Source organism: Danio rerio, chromosome 20 (assembly GCF_049306965.1).
Source record: "Danio rerio strain Tuebingen ecotype United States chromosome 20, GRCz12tu, whole genome shotgun sequence".
NCBI lineage: Eukaryota > Metazoa > Chordata > Actinopteri > Cypriniformes > Danionidae > Danio > Danio rerio.
This window is the reverse complement of record NC_133195.1, coordinates 6,244,524-6,262,095: the sequence shown is the minus strand read 5'-3', so window position 1 is coordinate 6,262,095 and position 17,572 is coordinate 6,244,524. Positions and strand designations below refer to the sequence as shown.

Genomic DNA, 17,572 nt, shown 5'->3' with positions numbered 1-17,572 from the left:
CATCTGTGGAACACTGAGATTCTTGTGAATTGAATGATGTAAACCATTTTAATATAGTCTACACAACAGGTACAAATAGTGTCTTTGTCAGACTGTCAACAGCCAATATAACAATTACAAAGCTGACGAAACTATCATGTGAAGCATTTTCTATTCTATGATTAATAACATTCTAACAAAAATAGTGTCATTCAACCTTAACTATGTCTTAACAGACTTATCACAAGACAGTGGGGCTATTTATCCATAGCATAGATTTTAATTAAATTGTACACTGCAAAAAATGCTTTTCTTGCTTAGATTTTTTGTCTTGTTTCTAGTCTAAATATCTAAAAATTTCTTATATCAAGAAGCATTTTTTAGACAAGCAAAACATATTGCCTTGTTTTGAGAAATGATATGCCAATATTAAGTCAGTTTTTCCTTAAAACAAGCAAAATAATCTGCCAATGGGGTAAGCAAATTAATCTTGTTTTTTCTTTTGACGTAAGATTATTTTGCCTACCCCATTGGCAGATTATTTTGCTTGTTTTAAGGAAAAATTGACTTAATATTGGCATAATATTTCTCAAAACAAGGCAATATGTTTTGCTTGTTTAGAAAATTCTTCTTGATTTAGGAATTTTTAGATATTTGGACTAGAAACAGGACGAAAAAATTTAAGTAAGAAAAGCATTTTTTGCAGTGTACTGGAGTGCCTTAAGTATGTAGTATGATGTGTGTTTATGGCCTTATTTTGTTGTGTAGGTATTTGTTTTGTCCACTCATCCATATGGCTGCAGAGTGATACAGCGTATCCTGGAGCACTGTACTCAGGAACAAACCTTGCCCATCCTGGAAGAACTCCACCAGCACTCTGAGCAGTTGGGACAGGTATAATTTCCTATGCCGTTTATTTTAGAGAGAATTATTTTACTGTATTTTACTTATTGTTAAGTTCTTATTGTGTGGCCTCTTTTTGTCTTTCTAAAAATTTATATATATATATATATATATATATTTTTTTTTAAATCAGATGAAAATGGCAAAATTCTGTTGACAGTCGCCTTCTAAATAGTTGTTTACACAAAAATTAGTTTTACTTTCCACTGCTATTCTTTTCAGCAGAATAAAATATTATTTTTAGCATGTGATACAGGTGTGTGAGACTGTTGCACTTGGTGTTTTTGTTTTTTAATAAAATAACTTTGTGTAAATATTCCCTGCCAAAGACGGGAAAAAAAGTGTTGTTCAATATGACAATCTCTAATCTATGGAGACCCGGAAGTGACTTGATTGTGGAGAAAAAAAAATGGGTGGGAGAAAAAAAACAGAGTGATGGGTAAATATATATTTTTGAAAGTTTTTGCATTCCCTCGCAAAACTCGTTGGACAAACACTTCACTTCATACATGACAACCCTGTTTTTGCTGGGATTCTCCTGTATTTTACCATTATATCCTATTATTAGTTATTTTTTCATATTTTCTCTCATATTTTTAATCTTGAAAGCATGTTGAAATTATTATAAAAATTTCTGAATTCACTTTCTTTCCATTAAGGCTGTGCATCGATCAGCGTCCCTCATGAGCAATCTCTGAATCACAGCTTTAATGGAAAGAAAGTGAATTCAGACATTTTTATATTAATTTCAACATGCTTTTAAGATTAAAAATATGAGAGAAATATGAAAAAATAACTAATAATAGGATATAATAGTAAAATATGAGAGAATCCCAGCAAAAACTGAAGGGTTGTCATGTATAAAGTGAAGTGTTTGTCGAATAACAGTTGCGAGGGAACGCAAAAACTTTCAAAAATATGTTTACCTATCACTCGTTTTTTTATTTTTTTTTAATCCCAACCATTTTTTTTCTCCATCACGTCCCTTCAGGGTCGCCGTACTAATCACAGTTTTGTGAATAAATTGCCTATGTAGACAACATACTGTTGAATCTAGAATTTGAGGAGAGTCATCAAAATTTAAAAAAATTAGTAAGTAAAATTAAATGTCAAATATCCTTTAGTTAATGGATAATTATATGCTAGATGTGTTAGTAAGTGGTGATAAGTGAAGAACACTTTCATTTTACAGTGAGTTTTAATAGACATAAGCTTTTATATACCTTTGAGTGTACAAAGAGTATATGATATCATTATTGAATTATTCATGAATATTTAAACTTTTGAAAAAGTAAACAAAATTATGGAAATTGCATCTTTTGGTATATATTTTTTATTAATCTAATAACTTAAAAGCCAGCATAACTTTTTTGCTTCTCAAGTCTTTTCAACACTGGTTGTGATTCCTATAAAAGTTGTCTCGTTTGGTGCGATTTTGGCCATTTTGAATTGATGAATGTCTTATTACAAAATAATAATGCATAGCTGATATTAATCCATTTTTAGAAAAGCATACATTAGTTATTTTTTTTTCATATTGGGCGACTGGAAAAGAGGCCATGCAATGAAATGAGCTCAGAATAGAAGTACAGTTGAAGTCAGAATTATTAGCCCCCCTGTTTATTTTTTAAACACATTTCTAAACATACTTTTAATAACTCATCTCTAATAACTGATTTATTTATATATATATTTTTTTTTACTTTACCAGAAGAAAAATATTATCAGACATACTGTGAAAATGCCCTTGCTCTGTTAAAAAATAATTTGGGAAATATTTTAAAAAATGAAAAAATAATAAGAATTCTGACTTCAACTGTACATTACAGAAGTACTTTCTGCATGACCTGTTTGTTTATTTTATACCCTTTGCCTATATTGATTTAGCATTAAGGTGCTTAGAAATTTTGATCTAACGTCCAATTAGTTGTGCTGATGGATTTTAATGATGCAAAAGATTACCCAACCCTTGACCCCCCTCACTTATTTTATCTAGAAGTATCAAGGTGTTTCATTGGAGATGACCCCCAAAACATATTATACAGTGTCCAGCGATGCACTGTTCAAGGTCAGAGTCACGCGTCTTCCTCCTACTCACAAATACCTCCTTGCATCGTCTCATCTACCTCCTAACAAGCCTGTGTCTAACACCTAGATGGTGCTTTTCCAATTGCTTTTTCGGTCTGCGGGGTTCCTTTCACTCATACTTTTTCCTCACACAGATTCTTTCATGGAAAACTTGACATCGCAGCCTGATCACTTTCAAAAACAAAATGCTAAAAATATAAACAGACCTAACCTGAGACTGATGTCATGGGTTGACACTTTTTACACTTGGAAAATTTGAAAAAGAAAGCAATTAACAAATGTATTTACTAAAATGAACAAACAATGAATGACGTTTCTTACTATTTATTCACCTTTGTTAATGTTAATAAAAATACATTCATTCATTATTGGGTCTTGCTAAATCAATGCCTTAACTAAGCTTACCTTTCTAATTTAATGCTTTAGTAGTGCTCAGCAATGGTAACAATTTTTTTCAGTTGCTTTGGTACAAAAAAACCCTGTTCAATCTTCACATCATAGTGTTACTTATGCACAACAAAAGCAGTTTCACATTTGCTTTGATGCATCCAGTTAAAAGATTATGTACAATTCTGTCATGTTCAAACCAAATCAATTATGACATGTCAATCAAAATGTATTACAATGGAACATTTAGCATATGGCTTTACAAGCAAAAAGGTTAAACATGTTGTCATAATATGTCAAGCATATTTCTATAGATGTTCTATAGATATTTTTTTCAAAATCTGTATTTTATCAACCAATGATTATGTTATTGATTGCTTTTTATATATATATATATATATATATATATATATATATATATATATATATATATATATATATATATATATATATATAAATCTGTTTAAAGGAGAGAATATTTTTTTCAACACATTTCTAAACATAATAGTTAATTTCTAATATAACTGTTCTAACATAATAACTAATTTCTAATTACTGATTTATTTTATTTTAATAATATTTTACTAGAGATTTTTTAAGACACTTCTCTACAGATTAAAGTGATTGAATTTTAAAGGCTTAACTAGGTTAATTGGGTATACAAGGCAGGTTAGGGTAATTAGGCAAGTTTATGTGCAACTATGGTTTGTTCTGTAGACTAACAAAAAAAATTTGCTTAAAGTTGCTAATAATTTTAACCTTAAAATGGTTTTTAAAAAATTAAAAACTGCTAGTTTTTTTTTTTTACTGACTTTCTCCAGAAGAAAAAATATTATCAAACATACTGTGAAAATTTTATTGCTTTGTTAAACATTGTTTAAGAAATATTAAAAAAAAAAAGAAAGAAAAAAATAATTAAAAGGAGGGGATGATAATTCTGACTTCAACTGTTGGATAAACTTTATTTGTCCTCAAGAGGAAATTTGTCTTGGGCAAAAAAGGTGCTACAACATTGCTGTAAACAGACAGTAAAAATAAATAAAACAAAACAATTAAGAGCAAACAGTTAACAACATACATTGTTTTCAGAATAAGACCGTATTTAAGTATAAATATAAAAAACACAGAACCCAGTCAAATGCTAACGTACTACAGGAACTGTGTTATTGGTAGAGTTCAACAATTTTATCGAGGTAGGAACAAACAAAAGCTTCAGTCTATTAGTTTTACACATTGGCATTCTCAGTCGTTTTCCTGATGGTAACAGCTGATATTTACTGAAAAGAGGATGTTTAGAATCAGCGCTAATACGTATTGCTCTTCTCATAGCCGCCTGTTCATATAGAGTCTGTATGGGCTTGTATTGTTTCAGTCCTATAATTTTCTTGGCTGTTTTGCTATATACAGCTATTGAAGAGATGTCAAAATGGAACAATACAGTATATAAGACACAAATATTTAATGATACTCCAGTCTATATGGCAGCAGCAGGATGTATATAAACAGTTTATTTGCAAAAAAAGATAACTCCATTTTTAAATACCATGTTTCATGTTGTGTATTGGAGAGTATACTTGCAAAAACATGATTTATGGAAATGACTAAAACTGGAGATTTGAGTAGTTTTCGGAAATCACAGTTTTACATTAAGTATTAAAAATTCAAATTGCAAAAAATCTACATTTATTAAAGAAAAAAGAAAAAAATCTCTTTATAGATCACCTTTTAAAATATAAGACTGTTAGGAGATTGTTGCAGTTTCACTAGCAACACAATGAATGAAAACACAATGAAGAGACATACAGTAGTACTTTATTCCAACTCATTATCTGCATTACATGGTTTTTACAGTGCTTAAAGAGTTCATCTTCAAGACAGGACGTTCTGTATGAAATTTGCACAAAATTTATGCTAAAATGAAAGAGTAAGTCAGTTTAATGGTGAAGGGATTGACGAAATAGAAGGTTTGCAAAGATATGTCATGCTCCCTTGTAAAAGTAAATTATATTTTCAAAATACAAAACCCAGTATTTTATTATGATACATTTGTGGCTGCTGTAATTTGTAGTTTATTTTGATCCATGCAAACACTTGTTATTGGATCGACAAAAACGCATCATAATACCAGGTGTAAACTGGGCCTAAAGTCAAACCTATAATTTAGTGTAATTGTAGCAATAGTTTACATTGTAGTTTACATGGTTTATTTTTGAGAAATAAGGATTGGCTTTTGCAGGTTGTCCACAGTGTTTTGCTGTTTGTACAAGTTGTTTTGAGGAATGCACTTACTGTTTTGAAAATGTTAAGGATGATTTGCAAAGTGTACCAAAGTGACTGAAACAAACTGTTATAAATGCTGTAGAAGTAGAATTCTGTAAAAATTCATTAACTAATGGAACCTTTGTTAATGGATTTTTACTGAGTTCTTGTAAAGTGTGTCAATTCCACCTTATAATTTAATTATTTGCTATGTATACAGTTGCAATAATAATTATTAACCCCCCTGAATTATTAGCCCTGTCTCTCTGTTTAACGGAGAGCAGATTTTTTTCAACACATTTGTAAACATAATAGTTTTAGAAACTGATTTCTAATATCTGATTTCTTTAATCTTTGCCATGATGACAGTAAATAATATTTGACTTGATATTTTTAAGACACTTCTGTACAGCTTAAAGTGACATTTAAAGGCTTAACTAGGTTATGAAATATTTTTGGTGATGATGTGGATTTTTCTTTTACAACAATTTATCTGGGAAATATTGCAGCCAACTTAACGGTAAAAGACAAGTATTTATTAAAAATACTCCTAGCAACCAGTAAGAAATTGTGACTCGAAAGTGGCTACAACTGGAACCCCCGACAAAATCTGAATGGTTGGATATCATGTCTAATGTTCAAAATATGCAAAGGATGACTTTTTCTTTAAAACTACAAATGGACAAATAACCGCAATATTGGGAGAAATGAATTGTACTTATGCCTTTACACATTGTAATCTGATTTTTATATGAATTTGTTCATTTGACCTGTAAGGAAATATGTGACCAGTCAACTGTTCATTTAAGTTCTGGTGTTTTATGTATTATTTAAATTATTTTATTTTTTAAATCCATTATTTGTATTTTTTCCCCTTGTTTTTTTCCTTAAAAAAGATAAATAAAAATAAAGTATACATTAAAAAAGGCTTAACTAGGTTAATTAGGCTAACTAGGCAGGTTAGGGTAATTGGGCAAGTTATTGTATAACGATGGTTTGTTCTGTAGACTATCGAAAAAATATAGCTTAAAGGGACTAATAATTTTGTCCTTAAAATTAAATATATATATATATATATATATATATATATATATATATATATATATATATATATATATATATATATATATATATATATATATATATATATATATATATAAAACTGCTTTTATTCTCGCCGAAACAAAACAAAAAAGACTTTTTCCAGAAGAAAAAATATTATCAGACATACTGTGAAAATTTCCTTGCTCTGTTAAACATCATTGGAACATATTTAAAAAATTAATTTCTAAGGGGGTTTAATAATTCTGTTTGCAACTGTGTGTGTGTATATATATGTGTATATGTGTATATATATATATATGACAGATCAAGACAGTGTATTTATTTATTTTTTTTTTATTGGCCATGGGTTGCTGTTTTTGACATCATTAAATGATTTTCAGCTTAAGATGTATTTATTGTATGATGATATGTGGTTAAAAATGGCCTTGCTTGACTTTCTTGTGCTAATCAGTCATCTCTTCTTCTATCTCAGGTTTGTTTATATATGTACTGAAATTACATGTTCTAAAAAAATGTCCCTTCCGTTCTCCTGTGCCTGTTTCTATCTGCAGGATCAGTATGGTAACTATGTTATCCAGCATGTTTTGGAGCATGGGCGACCAGAAGATAAGAGCAAGATAGTGGCGGAGGTCAGAGGGAAGGTTCTGGCTCTGAGTCAGCATAAATTTGCAAGGTCAGTCGAAAATAGATAATTTGTCTATTTTGAGTTTATATAGTTAACACCTCAGTTGGCGATTATGTGTGGAGTTTGCATGTTCTCCCTGCGTTCGCGTGGGTTTCTGCCGGGTGCTCCGGTTTCCCTCACAGTCCCACGACATGCGGTACAGGTGAATTGGGTAGGCTAAATTGTCTGTAGTGTGTGAGTGTGTGTGTGGATGTTTCCCAGAGATGGGTTGTGGCTGGAAGGGCATCTGCTGCGTAAAAACTTGCTGGATAAGTTGGCGGTTCATTCCGCTGTGGCGACCTCGGATTATTAAAGGGACTAAGCCGACAAGAAAATGAATAAATGAATGAATGAATGAATAAATGAATACAGTTAACACATTACTCAAGTAAAGTCTCCACAACCACCACCAGTGTGCAGCAGCCACCAGCTTACTGGTGGAGAGGAGACAGAATGATGAAGCCGTTTAGACAATATGATGATGCTTAGGAAGCAGAAAAAACGGTGGCAAGTTTGGTCAGGATTTTGGAGACCTAATTTTTTTTCTGGCACTTAATGTAACTACAATCCAAAGGACAGAGCTGCTGTATAAAGGGGAGAGCGGGGCACAAAGTAACACTTTTTGGTTTTGGTGAAATAATGAACAAAGTAATGGGGTTAGACAAACCATATTTTTTTGCCAAGAACACACAAGCCTCTCCTACAAATAAGCACTGCAATTATGATCACCAGACCTATAGTTTCTGAGCAGTATTGCCAAAAGTGCCAGGAGTAAAAATTGTATTATTTGCCCCACCTGCGGGGCAAGTTGTAACAGTCAGAGGGTTAGTTGTGACACATGTTTGTAAAGGCAGATTTCACACAATTAGTTTAAATTCAGTTTACTTTAAATAGTAGCTATATTTCCTCAGTAATTGGCTCTTTTTTATTCTCCATAGCACAGTATGTTTATTTATTTATTTGTTTATTGGATAAACACATTTGAATCTATTTGTATTATTATCCATTTATCCATTATTATACAAATCAGTTATTAGCATTATTAGCAATAAAATATATATTTTTTTCTATTAACAAATATTTTATATTAAAAAACATTTTAATATAAAAAGTCTTGAACAGTCCACTCAAAATTCAAACAATTATTTTATTAGTTTAATTTGTGTGCAGAAGTGTGTGGGTTAATTGTGACACCCTATTACAACTAACCCACATCTTTCAAAATGGTTCAATCTTTTAGCCTAGAAGACGATGATCACAACAAAACATCTTTTTTTAAGTAAAGTAAAATATTGACCAAAATAAAAATACTTTTATGCTGCAAAAATGTGTTTCTCATCCAAATTGCGTTAAACTTTTTCAATAATTGGCAGGAAGACGTTTGCCAACACTGGTGAAAACCTTGGAAACATGCCATGGTTAACTCTGAGCAAATATCTTAAAATCTGTTACATTTAACCCCGCATTACTTTGTGCCCCGCGCTCCCCTAGTGTCCCCATCACTATACTGTGTTTTTCAAAAATGAAATGCATTATACTCAGCTTTTTTAAATAATAGTAATAATAATATTATTATATAATAAATATAAAATGCTCCATCAAATCAAAATATCACAATGAATTTAGAAAAACCGTTTGGCTTGAGTAATGATGCAAAAATTATTATATTACATTATATACATTATACATATATAAAATATACATACAGTTGAAGTCAGAATTATTAGCCCCCCTGAATTATTAACGCCCCTGTTTATTTTTTTCCCCAATTTCTGTTCTGTTCTCGGAAGATTGTTTCTGCACATTTCTAAGCATAATAGTTTTAAAAACTTATTTCTAATAACTGATTTATTTAATCTTTGCCATGATGACAGTAAATAATATTTTACTTGATATTTTTCAAGACACTTGTATACAGCTTAAAGTGACATTTAAAGGCTTAACTAGGTTAATAAGGTAAACTAGGCAGGTTTGGGTAATTAGTCAAGTTATTGTATATTGATGGTTTGTTCTGTGGATTATCGAAAAAAAAATAGCTTAAAAGGACTAATAATTTTGTTCCAAAAATGTTTTAAAAAATGTATAACTGCTTTTTTTCTTGCCGAAATAAAACAAATAAGACTTTCTCCAGAAGAAAAAATATTATCAGACATACTGTGAAAATTTCATTGCTCTGTTAAACATCATTTTGAAAGAAAATAAAAATTAAAAGGGGGCTAATAATTCTGACTTCAACTGGATATTGGGGTCTGTTATTAATTAAAAAAGCAAATAAACTTTTGCTGCCAAAGATTCCATTGCTAATGCAAAAAAAAATATATAGGAGAGAGGACAGCCTTGTCTTGTTCCTCTGTAAAATGACAATGAGGCTGATAGTGCAAAGTTTGTAAGGAATGATGTGTTTCAGTTGGCTTATATTTACTAAAAAAAGTATTTAAACTTGATTTTTAAAGTCATTTTACACAGTTCTTCACTACATTACTTTACTCATTTCTCTATTCTGTATAACTGATTATATCTGAAAGCTAACATGTTTCTATACACGTCTGCCATTTATAGCAATGTTGTGGAGAAGTGTGTGATTCATTCATCCCGGGCAGAGAGGGCCCTGCTCATCGATGAAGTCTGCTGTCAAAAGGACGGCCCTCACAGTGCTCTCTACACCATGATGAAGGACCAGTATGCAAATTATGTTGTTCAAAGAATGATTGACATGGCTGAGCCTGCCCAGCGTAAGATCATCATGCACAAGGTACAAGCACAGAACATGTTGTTACTTTAAGTTATAGTTAATATAATTACGGATAGAATCTTAACCAATTCATCTTGTCAATTCCAGATCCGGCCACATATTGCCACTCTCCGGAAATATACATATGGAAAGCACATCCTGGCTAAGCTGGAAAAGTACTACATGAAGAGTGGATCAGATCTAGGCCCTATTGGGGGCCCTACTAATGGCCTAATGTAGGGACCTTTAACCCAAACCTTGCCTCATTCTAAACATGCAATGTTAATTATGGGCATCTTCACCTCTTTGGAGGGTTACTCTACTCTATAGGAGGGTTACCAAAAAAAAAAAAAGCAAGGAAAAGAAGTGGGCTTTGATGAAGGTGGCAGCAAATTTGATCAGTCCCTGGTACAGTCTGTTGTTACCACTTCCACTCTCACCAGAGAGGTGGTTTCCCGGGTAAGGCACAACTCCTTTGTTTATGATGTAATTGATGTAACTGACTGTTTTTCTAGCAAACATTTTGTAATTTTTTTTAACCTTGTACATTTTCTGTAGAAAAAGACATGCCGAAATTTTACAGTTCTTACAATTAACACCAGCAAGTGACTTTATAAAGCCAAACTGAGTAATCCTTTTTTTTAATCCAAACTTTTAAATGGCATTTAAGATGTTACACAACGGCCCTGTTTTCGCACAATGATACGTATGCCAAAGCTGCTGATAATAAACAAATTATAATAGTAAACCAATCAGCTTAATCTTTACAATTTAGTTTGTCAGCCGCAATCTATCTGTGCTGATTTTTAGATATTCCTTAATCAATTAACTCTTCGCTAAGCCCCGCCCTCTTTAGTTAATGTTGCTACGCCTGTCAAGCTTTCGTGCCTCGCACGTCTATTACAATACATATACGCTGGTGTCAGATATTCCCAGGGATATAATTAGCCATTTTTGGCGAACAGGTGAGAAATCTGAGAAAACCAGATAAAAAAGGACTGCAGTATGCATTACAGGGGTATATTCACCACATAATAGGCAACTGATTAGAAGCTAGGTTAGCCTAGCTGCCTCATACGCTGACCATTCAACAGATTAGCTCATGCACAGCAGAAGAGGTGACATTTAAAAATAATCTAATAATAACTTATTAAACCGTGATTTCTCCTTTTTAGCTAAAAAGCCTGATAGATTATTGTTGTGCAATGAAATATAGCGTTACTAACTGACCAGGAAACACGCATGGACAGTGCTTATACATAATTCTGTTATAGAAAGAACAGACAAAGGGGAAATTGATGGATTTGTGCCGAATATTGGCATCATTGACCCATAACAATGTAGAATACCTATTACCTAACTGTTACCTATTGTTTGTGTGCTCTTTATACCGTTTCTATTTTAATTTGCAGTTAAGTGGAAGAAATAAAAACATTAAAATGCCACTCAAAGTATAAATAGCTGAAGTGAACAAATAGATTTTCCCTACCAGCAAATATTAGTCGGACACCAAGGCCCAATCCCAATTCTACCCCTTAAGCCTGGATTTTACTTCTGCGTCAAGTGACCGGCGTAACCCACGGCGCATGCAACGCGCGTAGCCGTGCATTTATACTTCTGCGTGCTGTCTCTGTTGGTCTGCATTAACACTTCCGAAACGCTAGATGGCAGTGAGGTGTAAATTTTCCCTTGTGTCGAGTTTCTTCGCGTTTGTTTTGCTTTTCCTGAACACTTCCAGGATGTACAAGTGGCTGAAACTCGCTCATTTTAAGGCAGGAACCATCGGACGTGCAACAACTTTAACTATGAGGTAAACACAAAACAAAACTTTCAATCCGGAGCTCCATCACAGGACTCCACACTTGTAAACAATCACTCCATCAGGCTCGCACCATTCACGCGGCTCTCGGTCCCGCCCAGACTCGTCAGCGCTACCAAAATAACCAATCACAGAGCTTGCGCTACGCGTCGTTGCAACGTGTAGTTACATTTTTTGAGAGGTGCACGTCAGCGACGCCGACGGCCACGGCGAAGGGCTATGCGTCAGCGCGTTTGACACAGAAGTATAAATCAGCTTTACCACTTCCCCTTATCCCTACCCCTCGTTTTGCGCGTGCCCATGAAGGGGTAGTGTTGTCCCAATTCTCTTTAGCTTGAAGGCTAACGAAGATTTTTCAGGACCACACTCAACCAAGCTGCATCCGGAAGTAAGGAGATCCACTAATTAGTATTTTTTGTCATTATTACGAATTTTTACAACAAACAAACATGTTTTAATATATTCATAGCCATGTTCGTGTTTTAACATCATGCTTTAAAAAAAAAAAAAAGGCTAAAATAAAAACCGCAAAATTTTGCGATCTATTCGCGATCTTTAATCCATAATCATAAAGCCTGTATAGTAGTCTCACGACTTTCTGACACTCAATGACACTGGAATACCCTGTCAGAAAAGTCTAGTGGCTATCAATGAGCTGTTTACAGTGTCTGCTATAATGTTAATGTTGTTTTTGTTGTTTACATTAATGAATTTGGCCACTGTGTAAATGCAGAGTACTATTACGATTGCTACATTAGATCTTTATGATAACATAATATATGCCTTCAGTGATTTCCTGAAGATAAATACCAAAAAATAACGCAACTGCAATAACTACAGCAGTCGCAATCGTCTGATCTCATAGGAAGCAAGAGATTGCAAGGACATATGATGTCGTGTGCAGGTGATGTAGTGCTGTCCCAATTCTTAGGGGTAAATTTTGAAGCCCTTCCCTTTAACCCTCAGTTACAAGGGCCAAGGGGTAAGGGTACAAAAATAGAATTGGGATTGTGCCCAAATATAAAAGCAGACACCAACCTGCTATAACACTGTCACCAGTGACTACGAAAACATCAGTGAATTGTAGCTCTGACATGGACATTAGGCTTATAAATTACTGAAAAACAGCTGAAGTATATTGAAGTTTATTGATCGCCAGTGCTCAGTTTGTGATCACATCTCGGATCGCATCTGTTGTTTTAAATATCTGTAGCTTGAAACAGATGGAAATATGATTGCTATTAGTATGACAACTATGGCGAGGGCTTAAACGGAGCAGTGCTCAAGGAAAAACAAGAAAAAGACGGCTGTGAAACATAACCTGCTTTGTATTTTTGTAGGATACAGTTTAGATCTGTTTAGGGTAAGAGGTGTGCGAGTTATTGCCGTCAAAACAAATCCAACTTAACCCCGCTCATTTAGCGGCCCTCACAGAGCTTAATCCATGCTGGCATTTTTCCCCTTTTGGGTTTTGGAAAGGAATAAACTTCCACCATCCTGTCCAAACTTTGCACAACGCTTTGGATTGTTTCCCCTCGCTCGAAAGCTTGACAGTTCTCCTGCCCAAAGCAACGGTTGCTAAGCCACGATTGGAGTGTGGCGGTTTTTGGGTGTGGCTTAGCGAAGGATATTGTGGCTGTTTTTTCTTTCTTTAATTCATGTGCATACTATATTTTACAGCTCCTTTTTTATTTTAAAGATGTGATTCACCCCACTGGTTCCACACGTGTCTTGGTTTACTACTATGTTTTGAATGACATCTGAGAGCACTTGTGCTTCTGCATTTTTACATTGCTATACGTACGCATAGCATAGCATAATACGTTTTTCCATGTTTAGGGTGTGTGAATGTCTGAAGGGCCAGGGATATTTGGCAGATATTGATTTCATATTTTAACAAGCAAACTTTTATTTGTAATCGTATTTGTGTAACATCAAGTAACTTTTATGAACACTGCCCTAGAAAACAGTATAGTTATTGACTAATTATCGTCTTTTTACATTATGATAGCTAAAGCAAAGTGTACAGCGTTTTTATGTACAAGTAAATATTCTATTTCTGTGTTTCGGGTGTGGGTGGAGACTGTACTTGAGTGTTGACACTCTTCCGACCAGACTCAAGAGTTCGGTTTCTGTCTTTGGTGTCAACCCAGAATGCTTGGCTTCTGAGCAAGTAGAAAAGAATTGATTAATGAATGTGAAGCAAATGGACAGCATTTGGCAACCCAGGCTCATTCTGAAAACGTAGTCACATGAATGTTTCTGGAGTCCGTGAAATACATCCCGGGAGGTACGTATTTCTGCAATTCTTGTTTTCGGGAATCTGCGAGAGGCCGCTGTGTGCACTTTTTCGTATCTGAAATGTCTCTAGCGAGTGCCGTTCGTGCCCATGCTGTTCTCGCGTAAACCCACTAGAGGCTGCTGTCGAACGACCGATGTCTGTCTGACTGAATGATTGACTGGGCGACCGGCCAATCGACTGACCCACCCTCCTCCTTCCCTAAACCCAACCAATTTTACCGATTGACTCGCCCACCTGCTTACTACCCTAAACCGAACCAACGCGTAGACGTTTCTGGAGACCGCGAAATACATCCCGGGAGGTACGCATTATGCAGTGTTTGTTTTCGCGAATCCACGAGAGGCTGCTGTGTGCACTTTTTCTTATCTGAAATGTCTCTCACGAGTGCCGTTTGTGCCCGCGCTGTTCTCGCATAAATCCACCAGAGGCCGCTGTCGAACGACCGTGTGTCTGAATGACTGAATGATTGACTGGGCGACCGGCCAATCGACCGACCAACCCTTCCTCCTTCCCTAAACCTCAAAGATATTTACATTAGATGTCGCCTACCCTGTTGTTGTCTATTGGAAGGAATGCGTCAATAGAGCCGCCATTTTAGTACAGGGTAGCACTCCTTTGAAATAAATGTGAGACCAAGCTGCAGTGGAGGACTGTGGCCATCTAGAGCTAGAGAAATACACATATACACATATATATATATATGATCGGGAGTTTTCCCGGAGGTCAGTGTGCAATTTTTTTTTTTTTAGTTACGAAACTTATCATTTGAAATCACTTATCTACATTGATGGATAAGTGATCACACGGGCATTCCTGACAAAAAGCTTGTGTTTGTGTGTATGGAAATGTACTACCCACGCTCCCAATTAAATTTGATCATGTCCTGAAACGCACCTCCTCTCCTGCTTTTACTTCTCATACTGACGGAGGGAGTGATTAGTTTGTGAATGAATCTCTGTTATGAACGACTCGTTCACTTAGCTGACAATAATACAAGTTTCTGGCACCATAACGTCTTGTTATATTTCTTTTGCATAAGAGGCCAGCTAGTAAGTGCTGTGCAGGGAAACCTAACTCCTCTGACCTCTAAAGGTGCTCTAGCGACGGTCACTAGAGGTCATGGTCTTAATAGAGCAACCGAGTCCCAAGCGGAAGGTCGCCAGTTCGATACCAGCTCGGAGCGGGTTGGGTGGCGTAGGACCGGCGGGGTTACATTTGCTGACTTTATTTAACAAAACTAGCGTAAGCCGAGTGTTTAGTGCGAGATGGTGCTACTTTGTCTTATGATGAATGCAGTGACTGTATTATCGTCAATACCGTTACCTGTTTAGTACAAAAGTTTATAACATACAAAAACGTGAAAAACTAACTCATACCTATGAAATGTTTTGCCTTTGTGCTTTGTTTTCTTTGTTTGCTCGTTACTACACCCGTAGACAGCGCTAAAGTCCAGCATCTTCACGTAGTAACACTGTCTTAACTAGTGCGATTGAATGACATTTGTCTTGGGAGCACTGTACAAACATGGCGGCGCTATTGACGCATGCTCAGGGGCCGTATGTGATATCTAGTGTATATGTCTATGCCCTAAACCCAACCAATTTTACCAATTGATCCGCCCACCTGCTTACTTCCCTAAACCCAACCAACAATTTACATAAGCCGTCCAGAAAAAGAAAAGCCCTCGTCTGATTTTTTTACCACGTTTTCGGATTTTACCACATCCTCGCCCTGGTATGAACTTGTTCACTTTATTTTTTGGATTCTGTTTTCGTCTTACCTGATTTCTGGAACCGCGCTTCCCCGGACTCGAACCCGGTCTTTGTCATAATGGTCAGCTCCTCTCAGCTTCTCAAGTCCGCCGACGTACAGTGAGCTAATTGAACAAACTGGTTGCAGCGGGAAAGCCCTCCACATGGAGTTAAGTTAACGAAAATTTTAAGGCCCCGTAGCGTTCGCTTAAAAAATAAAATGCAGTCATACATACCTCCGGCTACATAATCAACAGTCTCCAGAAACGTCCTACGGGACTACGTTTTCAGAATGAGCCCGTGTTGGCATTTGGTGATGTAGAGTGATCGTTTGCAGAAGTATACATTTTCACAAAATGGACATAATCTTTCTGTATGGTTAATATATTAATGGCTTTCATTATCTTGCTTCATATGAATAAATGTAGAATACATGTAGTATATGTGGAGTTAAGTGTAAGTTTATTAGTTGAATAGAACAAAATCTAGTGGTGTTGGATAGGCCTTGCTGAATTGCATAGTGATTTGCTTTTATCTCATCTGTACAGATGTACATTTGTAAACGTAAATGCTGTAAATGGAATGTCTTTTACACTTTTTGGAAAATAAATAAAATAGCAAAATGTGCATTTTGATGTTTAAATATTCATCACTCCCTTTGAATATAATGTGTATACAGTTTTCTTCGATCCAAGTGTGTTTTTTTTTTTCTTCTTCTTTTTAATGCATCAAGGTGGTTTTGTTTTTAATCATTTCTTGGAAAAGGTCAGCCTTTTTATGTACCTGGTGCAGTGTCACCTGTTTGACTGTCATTTTGACACGTGGCAGTTGGAAAAAAAAAGTTAATAAATAATGAATAAAAGGAAACATGGGGCAGCGTTTGGTCCTACCTGCCTCCATGGACATTTCACAACGACACAACTATTTTTGTATGAATCAATGCTGTATTTTGGAGCAGCTACAAACTTGTAAGCAAAGTAATTGTAAGATATTGTCAATGATATAAATATGAACATACGAGTTTTGTCACACCGTCAAATCATGTACATATTCAGGTGGCCTTATGTACATTTCCAGAAATTAGAGGAGGAGTTGTTATTATTATTTGTAAGTTTTCAAGCAGAATTGTGACTATGTATGATTAAACTGTTCTTCTAACATTTCATTTGTGTGTTTCAAGCTTTTCTTATTCACTCTGAATACACTACGCTTACTGCACTCTCTCTATTGTGGCAAGCTGTTCGCTATAACACAATTTAAATAGGTTTAATAAAAATGCGAATACGTATTTAGAAACCTTCCTATAATATAAAAATATATAGGGCCCTATCATACACCCGGCGCAAGTTGGCGCAAGGCGCAAAACTAACCCGGTCTAAACTCCGGCGCAGAGTTGCGCCTCGCTTACAAACTGCTTAATACGCACAAGAGAGCAATAGGCAAATATCTTTACATATGAAAAAATGTAAATTTAAAAAATTTAAATATTAAATATTAAGGATATATATAGGATATAAATATAAAGTATTTAGGATATAAAAATATAAAATATTACAAAACATATTATTTTCTTGCCTACATAAATATGAAAAATCACTGCTTTTATGTCTTCTTCATCTCGGGA

The 17,572-nt window shown here is 34.8% G+C and overlaps 1 protein-coding gene across 6 annotated transcripts in view; it reads left to right on the top strand.

Annotated features, from left to right (window-relative positions):
* The window catches only part of pum2 (pumilio RNA-binding family member 2), a 50,912-nt gene extending 33,799 nt beyond the window's left edge, over positions 1-17,113 (top strand). For 2 of the 6 annotated variants that reach the window (NM_001102570.2, XM_073932968.1), the window contains 5 exon segments: positions 748-873; positions 2,879-2,950; positions 7,233-7,354; positions 9,905-10,097; positions 10,185-17,113. In NM_001102570.2, the coding sequence (NP_001096040.2) occupies positions 748-873; positions 2,879-2,950; positions 7,233-7,354; positions 9,905-10,097; positions 10,185-10,316 (645 nt within the window). In that variant the 3' untranslated portion in view covers positions 10,317-17,113. 6 annotated transcript variants of the gene reach the window in all.
* The last annotated feature ends 459 nt before the right edge of the window (positions 17,114-17,572 follow it).